This window comes from Coenobita brevimanus, chromosome 98 (assembly GCF_032717465.1).
Source record: "Coenobita brevimanus isolate Jiangsu-jjx chromosome 98, ASM3271746v2, whole genome shotgun sequence".
NCBI classification, from domain to species: domain Eukaryota; kingdom Metazoa; phylum Arthropoda; class Malacostraca; order Decapoda; family Coenobitidae; genus Coenobita; species Coenobita brevimanus.
The window spans coordinates 26976753-26989129 of record NC_137051.1 but is presented as its reverse complement, the minus strand read 5'-3'; the positions used below and the strand labels follow the sequence as shown (position 1 = coordinate 26989129).

The following is a 12377-nucleotide window of genomic DNA, read 5'->3' as shown; positions in this document are numbered from 1 at the left end:
TTACTTCCATGCTCACTTCCCTGTTTCCTATCACTGCTTTCAAGGAACCAGCAACCTTTCTTCCCTGCTGTACCCTTTCAAGCACTTCACCCTCCAAACCTCCATCCTTACTCATCACACTACCCAAATACTTAAACGTACTCACATTTTCCAATTCCTCACCATCCAACCTCGCTGTACATTCACTGACTTCACCTCTCTCAAAGACCATCACTTTACTCTTCCCTACATTCACCTTTAGGTTCCGTTTCTTACACACTCTCTCAAACTCATCCACCAAGCCTTGCAGCTCCCCTTCGTCTTCACTCAACAACACAGTATCATCTGCAAACAAGAGTACAGGGAGTTTCCAAACACTATCCTCTCTCACCAGGGCCACTCCAACATCTACTACCCTACCTTGTACCTCTTTTATTACCCCATCCATGTACAGATTGAACAACCATGGAGACATGACACATCTCTGTTTCAACCCAACTTTCAAAGAGAAAAATTCACTTAGTTCACCATCCACACGCACTGCAGCCTTCGCACCATCGTACATACTCTTCACAGCATTCAACAACTTCCCATCTACTCCATATATTCTTAACACTTTCCACAATCCTTGTCTATCCACCCTGTCATATGCTTTCTCCAAATCCATGAATGCCGCATACAACTTCTTTCCCTTCTCTAGAAACTTTTCCACTAAAGATCTGAGAATGAATATCTGATCTACACAACCTCTTCCCTTCCTAAAGCCTCCCTGTTCTTCTCCAACTAATTTCTCTGTTCTTTCTCTAACTCTGTCAATAAGTATCCTACCATACACTTTTCCTATTATACTAAGAAGACAAATGCCCCTATGGTTACCACACACTTCTTTTTCCCCTTTTCCTTTGTACAAGGGAATAATTATACCTGACTTCCAATCCTCCGGGACTCTACCTTCCTCCCAGGCCAATCTGCACATCTTCCACATCCATTCTACTACTATCTCTCCCCCATGCTTCAGCATTTCACCACACACTCCATCAATTCCTGGGGCTTTCCCCGATTTAACTTTCTTCATTGCTTCCACAACTTCTATCCTACTAATTTCTTCCTGTCTTCTCACCTCCCTCCTTCTCCCAGCCATTCCCCAGCCACTTATACTCGCATTACTTCCATCCTCTACGTTCAACAATTCCTTAAAGTGCAAATTTAAGGATATGTACGATAAATATGTTTTAAAACATGGGACAGTACGAGCTTGACTCATTCCTGTAAAGATACAATTAAGTAAGTGCAATTAGGTAAGAACACACACACACAAACACACATTCTTTCCCACAATATGATTACAATATCAGGACTGTACAGTAACTTCTGCACCAATGCATTTGGCAGTACTGTATACAGCACTTCTGCTCCCCAAACCTCGTCCCCCATTACATCCTGGAGAGTGATCAAAACCCTTGGTTCTGATCACCTCCCAATCATCATCACTACCAAAACCAGAATCACCCCAGCTGGCCACAGACACACACACACTAATTATAAGAGAGACAACTGGGAGGCTTTCACAACTGAAACAGAAAAACATTTCGAAACACTAAACAGTACACCTATCACAAACATTAACACCGCTGTGCACACTTTCAAAACAATTATACAAAATGCAGACAAAAGACACATCCCTACAGGCAACAGAAAGAGACACAACCCCAACTTCACACCAGAAATTCAAGGTCTGATCAGTCAACGGGACACACTGCGACACTCCCCAACACCCCATACACAAAATACCGTACAACAAATACAAGAACTCAACTCTCAAATAAACAATAAAATATCAAAACTGCAAACACTAAACTGGAATAATTATCTCCAAACACTTGACCACAAAACAAACACCAGTAAACTCTACAAAACACTAAACAGCATCACACTCTCCAACAGCAACAATGCACAATCACATGCTGTCATCACAACAACAGACACCATACTTTCAAACAAACAACAAGTAAACACTCTCATAAACCACTTCTCATAAGTCAGCCATCTAAACCCCCATTGGGATGATGGACATATCATCTGATGTAAGAGTCAGTTCCCCACAGACCCAGACTACGCACCTTTCACTTACAACCAGACGAAGCACATCATTAGCAACATTCACCTTAAACATCTTGGACCACAAGGCACACAAGCACTCACCAACATATCAAACTACAGCTACTCACACAACATAATACCCAACATCTGGAAGCATGGCATTATCATCACTATCCCTAAACCCAACAAAGACCCCACGTTACCTTCCCTCACACAGCCCCATCACAGTCCTCTGCATCCCCACTAAAGTCACTGAACGACTGGTACTACAACTAGTCACACCTCACATCCCCCTAGCCCAATTACAACATGGCTTTAGGCCACTACACTCCATAAACACCCTTCTTACAGACCATACACAGAGAGTTTTTGATGACATCAATTCAGCTAGGCCACTACAAAGAACACTCCTACTCACACTAGACATCAGCAAAGCTTTTGATGCCATCCCCCACCACAACCTCACAAACAAAATACTCAACACAAACATGCACAATAACACAAAAAGATGGTTGGCAAACTACCTAGCAGGCAGATGTGCACATGTAACATTTGCCGGTCAGTCTTCGAACATCAGAAACTTCACAAATAGCGTCCCCCAAAGATCTGTTCTGTCCCTTACATATACATGCATGACATACCCACACCCCACACACCACAGATACACACAGTTTCCTATGCACATGATATAACACTTACATGTGCACACCAAAATGCTAACACAGCTGCACACATTCTCCAACCTTACCTCAACACACTACATGAATGGTTCACCACAAACAGGCTCAAAATAGCCCCAGCCAAATCTACAGTGACCCTTTTCACAAACTTGACAGCAGAACACAGTCACATCCCACACCTCACCATAAACAACACTCCCCTACCACACACACACACACACACACACACACACACAAAATCCTTGGTGTAACATACATCAATGTCATTTAAATAACACATCACAAACATTAAAAATAAAATAACACCAAGGTTCAATCCCTTGAGGTTACTTGCCCATAGAACATTCGGACACAACAAAGAAAACACCACCACAGTATACAAACAATATATACGTTCAGTGATGAATTATGCAAGCCCTGCTTGGGCTCCTAACCTCACTAAAACACACTACAACACTCTACAGACCATACAGAACAAGGCCCTAAAAAAATCACGGGCTGCACAGCTACTACACCAACAGACCACCTACATCAAGAAACCAAAGTAATCAAAGTCAAGGATCACCTAGACATGACAGGCACCCAAATTCTTGCTACAGCCTCCACAAACCCACAACATCCACTACACTACATGGCAGCACATCCACACACACCAAGGATTATCAAAACAATACCTTGCACACGATATCATACACAAATACTGTACTGTCATCTCTCCCCCCTCGCCCGCCTCAGACCAGCCTCCAGAAGCACATCCATACTCAAATCACTCGCCGCTCCATTCAGTAACTTAACCCCTCCGTGGCCGCCGACGTCAAATGACGTTTAGCCGATAAATGGCTGCCAGCGTCATTTGAGTGTGGCCTGTAAAAAACTGCAAAAATTTTTGGGAAGTGAATGAACGTTCTGAACGTCTTCACACTGACCTACACTATACTCCCATACACCCCATCAAGCAGTTCAGAGCCTGCTGCTGTGATGAGTGAATTTTCAATTATTTTGCTCCTGGCCATGCCTTAACTAGCACAACTACATCCATTATCTCGACCCAGGCAGAACATATCATCTTTGTCCTCTCTTGCAAAACACACACAACCATCTGTTTAAGATTATGAAGTAATACAGGCACATACAAAAAAGACATGATAATAAGAGAAAAATACATTTTTGTCTTGGTATCTTTACCTATTCGCTCAGGTTTGCTGTAATGGTTTGGATCATTTGATGCAGTGCAACTTGTAGAAAACTGTGAAAACTTTCGGGAAGTGAACGAAAATCTGGGATATTAGACTGACCTTGACTTCACCCTCTCACGTATCATCTGTCAGTTCACCACCTGCTGTCGTGACGAGTGGATGTACGATTTTTTCGCTCGTGGCCATGCCTAAACACACACAGTTACACCATTATCTTGACCCATACAGAAAATACAATCTTTTTCCTCTCTTGCAAAACACACACGACCACCCTGTTTACGAGACACCAATATATATTGTGAAAATAGCATGGTAAAATGATAAAGATGAACGTAAAATGATAGAGAAAGATGAACATGTTATGACGGAAAAAATACATTTTCCCCCGTCTGTAAACGTATTTATTTCTGCTTTGTATCTGTATTCGTAATAATCAGACTTATTCTTAGTTCTGATACTGCATTACGATTCTATTTTTAGCCATGCTCATGGTGTGGGAGCTGGAAGTTGCGACTCAACTTCTGTATTGTTAATCGGATCTGACCCTCTCATGGAAGAATCTAGCCTTGGAGGACGTGCAGTTTTCACATTCAGGACTGAAAATTCAACTCTTTCGCTCCCTTTTCCAAGCATGAGCACAATGATAATGTAAAAAATAACTCGAAACTACCATAAACATATTTTATATCAAAAAGGTGAAAATGTATTCATAACATTTTTTTTTTCCAGCCATTCCTAACAGATTATGTGCTGAAATCATTTGATATCATCGTACCTCATATATGCATAACATTTCAGCACCATTCGCATTGTTTTGGGAGGTAAAAAATAAAAAATAAATAACAACACCTGCCCAGTTGCAATGCAGCAGAGCCCTTGGGTGGTGATATCGGTTGCCGATATTTCTGCAACTTCCGCACTTCATTGCAAGCCACAAAATGCGACTAGGAAGCTGGGATTTGCACTGTTAGGTGCATCTGATCTTTCTCTTCAATATGGCAAAAAAAAAAAAAAAAATCAATTTTCGAAACTTCAAAAAATGGCCCCGGCGTCGGCCTGGGGTGCACGGAAAATTCCAGGCCTTCAGTCACGGAGGGGTTAAAAACAACACACAGCTGCATGCACGGCCTCCTGATATCCAACCTTCTGAATCCTATCTTCCTCGTGAGGACAGGGTCCACCTGGCCAGGCTGAGATGTGGGCATCATTCAGCCCTCTAAAGTTTCCAGAAGAGGCTGGATGACTCCGTTGCTGATGCCTGTCCAGGATGTAACAGCACCCCATACTATTAAGCACATTATGGAAGACTGCACTGCACACAATCACCTACGCCTACAACACAACATACACTCCTTGAGAGCACTGGGGGAAAGCCCGGTCTCGGCCATGGCCTTCCTTAGGGACTCAGGGCTGTTAGGCCAGACTGCCAAGGGAACAACTACTACTACTACTACAGTACAGTAGGAGACACATATGTACAGTACTGTACATTACACTTTCATTTGGTGTGGGTATTTGTTTCAATACCACAGTCGGCCACCTTTGCCAAGCAGCAGGTTAGGTTTGGTATAGTCAGTTAAATATAACCTACGTAACTCTGCCTGGGAAAGACACTGAGCATATCTTCGAGAAAATCCTATGGTCATTTTTGAAAGGACGAGGCGAGTGTGGCTCCTGGCTGAGAGATACCAGTGTACACACGCATGTAACACAGACCACAAGCCATGAGTACATGTTCGGTGACAGCGTCCGTCTGCCTTTGTACTAAACGTCGGAAGTCACGCAGCCACCAGGACACACACACACACAGATTCCTTCCCATGATATGATTACAATACTGTATCAGTAATTTCTGTACCAATGGGTATGGTAGTACTGTACTGTTCACAGTACAGTACTGTATGTGTGTATTGTACAGTTTAATACTGTACAATACACTTTCACTTGGTATGGGTATTCACTTCAATACCACAGTCAGCCACCTTAGCCAAGCAGCCCTAATGGGATAGGTTAGGTCTGGTAAGGTTAGGTAAAGACAACCAATGTAATTTTGCCCAGGAAACACATTGAGCATATCTTCAAGAAAATTCAATCATTATTTTTGAACGGAGGACGCGAATGTTGTTCCTGGCTGAAGGGTACTGGTGGCCACAGCGCATGAAACACAGACCACAAGCCACAACTAAATGTACGGTAAAACCGCCCGTCCACCTCTACACCGAATGGCGGGAGTCCCCTGGTCTCTGGGATTAGTGAGGAAACCCCCCACCACGCACACCTGTCCGCTTCCCTACCAAATGGTCAGAGTTGCCTGGCAGGCCGCATTAGTCATACACTGCCTGAGGCGGTGATCTACTGGTCATCTGCTGTTGCCGTCATGTACTAACCCTTGCCTGGGCAAACGAAAGTGAACCTTAAACGCAGATGTCAGTTTGCCGAGTGCTGCTTCTTCTGTGCTCAAAAGCAACTGTTGGGTGCAATATGGCAGCGCTGTACTGCCTGCCAGCAAACAGAAGCCCGCACCTACCTCAGTTCCTGCCTTTCTGCCCCTCGGGAATGGTAGCGCTTGCAATGATGGCTGTGATTGCAGTTGTGTTGGTGGTGGTTCCCTACCCACTTCAGGTTGTGGCCCTGCTCTGCCATATTCTTGTGTGCGTGGTGATGGCCCCACCACCACCTAAGAAGCAGAAAAGGAAGGTTCTCTGAGTCTGGAGAAGAAATGTGAGATATTGGGCAAGGTAGACGCAGGCTACAACACGGGTCACATTCTTGGGAAATATAATCCATTCTAGCCCGTTCAACATTGTTCAATATCAAGAAGTCACATGACAAGCTTACTGGGAGGCAGTATGGACAGGACTTTGCTGAAAGCACACGTCGCAGCGACAGGAAGATAACGGCCCAGGCCTGGCATGCCATTATCAACCGGTTGACACTGATGTGGTTTTGTCAGCAACGTGGTGCCGGGATGCTAGTGCATGGGACTGAGGTGAAAGCTGTTGCTGAAAAGTTTGCACGCCTGCACAACATGCAGGACTTCAAGGCATCCGAGGGATGGCTCTCGCTTCAAGCTTCACCATGGACTTACTGGCTGTAAGGCACATGGCGAGACCTTGGACATGGCAGCAGAGGAAGTACACCTTACTGGCTATAAGGCACATGGCGAGGCCTTGGACATGGCAGCAGAGGAAGTAGACCCGTTTCATCGGAAAAGGCAGTGCTTGATCAAGTGCAGCGCCTGACGATGGAGCCGCAGGGAGACCAGGACGCTGTTATCCTCCAGCAGAATCATTGGTCCTACCATCAGACCAGGATCGACTCATTCTTCACGAGTGCCAGCCCATTCTCACCACCACCACCACCAGCTCGTTTCCCACCTTCACCTTTGGACCTGCAACCGAGCTTGTCGACAGCCAATGAGTCTCCGTTGGACGTAACTTTGTGGCTGTCTTCAGAGTCTCCTGAGGTGGGCAGGCCACCATCACCGCAACGCATGTCACCAGTAATTACCCACCTCCAGTAGGTTGAGGATAACGTGAAGTTTCTAGACCTTTGTTAGGTGCTACTGATTGCCACTAGACCACATGGGTCAACTCCACACTTGCTGGTGGTGGCGGGTCACGAAGCCTGGCGGAGGTGCACTGGGTGGTAAGCAACCCAACCGAATATTTTTTGGCATGTAACTTTAGGTTTCTTTCATAGTTTCCCTGGCATTAAAGTTTATTTAGGATATTCCTGTGTGTGTTTTGACAGCACAATATGGCAGAATGACCACAAAACACTGCCAAAAATAGGAGAGGTACTGTACATACAGTAGTATTTAGGTAGGGTGTTTTTGGTTTTCAGTGATTTTTTGCATGGTTTTCTTGTTTTTGAAAATTATTTTGGATAATCCTAAGTATGTTTTGATGTCAAAGTATGCCAGAATGACTGGAAAACAGTGCCCAAATGAGGGGTACTGTACATACGTAGGGTTTATAGATAGGGTGCTTTTTGGTTTTCTGTGTTTTTTTGCATGGTTTTCTTGGTTTTGAAAATTATTTTGGATAATCCTAGGTATGTTCTGATGTCAAAATATGCCAGAATGACCTGAAAACACTACCAAAATAAGGAGGGTAAACTGTACATACAGTAGTGTATAGGGAGGGTGTTTGGGGGTTTTCAGTGCTTTTTCTGCATGGCTTTCTTGGTGTTTACCATTACTTTTGATATGCCTATGTGTTTTGATGTCTAAATATGCCTGAATGACCAGAAAACACTGTCAAATTTAGCATGGGTACTGCACAAATAGGTTAGGTATACGTTAGAGGTGGGTATAGGTAGGGTCTGGGTATGGTAGGGGAATAGTGTTCATTATCCAGATGTTGCCACTACTCAGAAATGCCTTTGGCTCTTTTATGTCCAGATACATGAGGAATTACTGTACAGTATTCAGTTTTTATTTCAACTGAGCCCCTGTCCTGTATCCACTCTAGCCACTTCTTCCTCTTTATACATCTATATGTAAACCTGTCATTTACTGTACAAGCCAAATTTTCTAAACCAGAATCGTTAGCTCATAAAAATTAGTCACAAAACCCACTGCATTAAACATGAACACTTCTGAATTTTACTGCTCCCTCATCATTAACCTCTTTAGTTTTATAACTTTCCAACAAAACACCTATTCACACCAAAAACACAATCAACACATTTTTTTCCGATTATCTGAACACTAGGTGGGGGCACTCACCATCCACTCACTTGATGTAGTGCTGCTCTCGGGTGTCTGCCCTTTCCTCTCCTCCACCCTTCTTTCCTTCCATCCTCTTCTGTCTTCCTTCTCTTCATTCTTTCCTTGTCCTTTTGCCTACGGGTAACTTAACACTCCCTCTTCTGTCTTTCTTTCCTTCATTCTTTCCTCTTCCTTCTGCCTGTCACTGAGTGACAAGCCAAAGGGTTTCCGGTACACCAGGAAACCATTTACTATACTGGGTGGTAACCATAAAACGAAATTTGGGAGCCTGGTGGTTTAGCGGGTAATTATTGCACTCCAATCAGATTGAGCTCATGAAGGTTTATATCCAAGGGGTGGTTGGGGTTGATTGCTCATGTAATGCCACTCAGGGATGGGTGCGGCTGGTCACTCTCATCTTAAATGTCGAGACCGTCTGCCTAGCCCCGGGATCCTACGCTCCTCATGGGGCAATATAGGATTGGATGATGGATGGATGGATACTCGTTCACATTTAGCTCCCACACCACACACAACTTCAACTAGTTAACATTTTCCTCGGGAATAACTACTGTTCTTGTGTTCTTAGCACTTTCACTGCAAGGAGAAGCATGGGTGCTTAGGTATCTTAACTAAATTAGTTTGGAACCACATGATCACAGTTTTGGGATGAAGTAAAGATTAACCCTTTGAGATTCCAATGACGATTTTGGTCGTCATTTCAAATCCAACCTCAGAGATTCCGACGACGCCTTAAATCGTCAATTTAAAGAACTTTTGTAAAACTATCTATCTATCTCTATCTATTGCCAGACGCCTCAATCCCGTTTGGGGTGGCCACAAACAAATCGCCTCCAAGTCGCCCTGTCCCCCGCCATTTCACTCCCCTGCTCCCAACTCACACCCCCCTCTCTCATATACCTCTCCACCCCATCTCTCCATCTCATCCTCGGCCTCCCCCTCCCTCTTTCCCCCTCCACCTCACTCACATACACTCTCTTCGTCAGTCTTTGACCCTCCATCCTCTCCACATGTTTTGTAAAACATTCGCCATAAATCACGTTTACGCGTCATAACAAAGAGACTCGAGTGTGACATCACGGAATGCTGCTCTACGCGTGGCTGTACTGCACAGCTGGTCAGACTCATGGCTTTGTGTCTTTAACACTTTATTCTTGGTGAGTATTATTCTACAGCACGGTATAAAATTTTTGGTTTTTGCCTAACTTCAACTCATTGCTTTGACTTTTTATTTTCTTTGTTTTCCTTTTTTGAACATACTACAAAAAGTACAACTATTCAGCTTCAAAATAACACCACAACCAGCATCTTATCATAAAAAGTGTATTTACACTGACCAAAGAAAAAGATTGCGAAGCCAATATGCGTCCGAGACTAAAATAAAATTGTGCATCTCTTTCCTTTCGTTTTACTGCGCAATAAAATTTAAAAATTACCACAATCTATATCACTGTAAAGGTAATTTATTGTAGTTTTGCATGGTTTAAACCAGATTTACATACCTTTATTAGTTTTTTTATGCCAAATATTTTTTAATGGCAAGGTATAAAATTTTTGGTTTTTGCCTAATTTCACCTCGTCATTTTGACATTCTATTTTCTTTGTTCTCCTTCTTTTACCACACTACAATAAAGTGCAATTATTCAGCTTTAAAATGACACCACAACCAACATTCTATCATGAAAAATGTATTTACACGGAGGGATAAAAAAAAACTATCTTGCCGCAAAGATGTGGGTTAGTGTGAGAATGGCTGACTTTAGCACAGACATAATGTGCCTGGCCCAGAAACCTTATTAAAAAAAAAAGGAAGGAGGAGGAGGAGGAGGAGGAGGAGGAGGGAGGAGGAGGAGGAGGGAGGAGGAGGAGGAGGAGGAGGAGGAGGAGGAGGAGAAGAAGAAGAAGAAGAAGGTCACCTATGCTCTTCCTTTTTGCTAAAAGAATAAAGGGAAATACAGTAATATGACAAGGGGTGACAGAGAGATGGGACTCGTGATGAGATGCAGAAAGAAGACTTCCAGCTTTTAAGAAGAGTGATGCAATTACAGAAAAGCTGGGAAGAGAAAAAAATATGGAGAACGCAAGAACAACTTTTTGGTACAGCAGCCTGGATATTCTTCAGCTATGGCCAAACCCAATGGGGGTTCCCAGGAAGAAGAAAGTATAAATGGTTAACAGTAAGATATAAGGAATGATTATTTACATCATCATCATCAACCCATCTAACAGTGCAGTAAGGCAATATCAATAGCACAAAAGTGAAACTTCAAGGAGGGACATACCTAGTAGCTACCATTCTCCTCCCTGTACCTCCTGCGGTCGTAGTCAGAGCTGCTAGACCGGTGGTGTCTGTTGGGAGAATTCTTATTAGGATAAATTAGCAGGAACTCAATAAACACATACAAAATTTCATCACAGGGAAACTTTAAAGGTTTACAAAATTAAAAAAAAATATTCATTTTAAAGAAAGTTATACAACAAAGGAAGTCCTTGATATATGTTGCCCCTCCCATCCCTCTTCTACCATTCTTAAAATATCACTGAAATACTGCAGTTTAAAGTTTCACTGATACCTATACAACTGACCTTCCAGCTCTCCAATTTACAGCATCGAACAAATGGATAAAGCTGTGATATCTTGGAACATACAGCTTATCCTTCACATGTAAACAATATGAACCAACTACGCTGACAATGAGAAGTACAGGAAACCCCCTTTATTCAAACTACCAGTAACTGAATTTTCGTTTATCAATCCATCCATCATCCAATCCCACATTGCCTCATGAGAAGCGTAGGAGCTTAGGGCCAAGCAAGTTAGTCCTGACATTTAAGATGACAGTGACCAACTTTACTCATCCTTGAGTGGCATTACATAACGAATAAACCCCAACCACCCCTTAGATGTAAACCTACATAGGCTCAATCCCATTGGAATGCCTCAATTACCCACTAAACTACCAGGCACTTATCCAAACTACCACATATGTACTATAACAATATTTGTGCATCCAAACTCTAAGTGCGAACAACCAGACGAAACTGATCCTTTCATCAGTAAATGACTCTTTCAGCAGTGTAGGGTTGGCAATTCCAAGTCACAGATACTGTAGCAAAATACAAAAATCCTCTGAAAATCACTAGAAAAAAGTAGTCTCTAGAATACTCCCAAAACTTTGTAAAAACCTCCGTAATACTTACAGATTTATTGCTATTCGGCATTAATCTATCTATCTATCCATTGCCAGACGCATCAATCCGGCACAGGGTGGCCACAAACAAATTGCCTCCATGTCGTCCTGTCCCTCGCCATTTCACTGCCCTGCTCCCAACTCACACTCCCCTCTCTCACATACCTCTCCACCCCATCCCTCCATCTCATCCTCGGCCTCCCCTTCCCTCTCCCCCCCTCCACCTCACTCACATACACTCTCTTCGTCAGTCTTTCACCCTCCATCCTCTCCACATGGCCAAACCACCTCAGTGTATTCCTCCTAATGCTTCCTATCACAACCAAATCCACACCACAACGCTCCTTTATATCCTCGTTTGTCAGCCTGTCTCTCCATGTGACTTCACAGGCTCCTCATAAATAACTCATTTCCACTGCTCTCACTCTTGCCTTGTGTCCTTCCAACAACGTCCAAGCTTCACTTCCGTACGTTAGAGTTGGTATCACAATACTGT

At 43.3% G+C, this 12377-nt stretch overlaps 1 protein-coding gene across 3 annotated transcripts in view; it reads right to left on the bottom strand.

The window, feature by feature from the left end:
• LOC145414012 (luc7-like protein 3) overlaps positions 1-12377 on the bottom strand; it is a 198705-nt gene that overhangs the window by 8767 nt on the left and 177561 nt on the right. For 2 of the 3 annotated variants that reach the window (XR_013899815.1, XM_080283580.1), the window contains exon 8: positions 10973-11039. Coding sequence is in view for 1 of the 3 variants with exons in the window: in XM_080283580.1 (XP_080139706.1) it covers positions 10973-11039 (67 nt within the window). In the remaining 2 variants the exon portion in view is untranslated. Of the gene's footprint in view, positions 1-10972; positions 11040-12377 lie in introns of those variants that run through there. The other variant, XM_080283581.1, reaches the window with a different exon arrangement.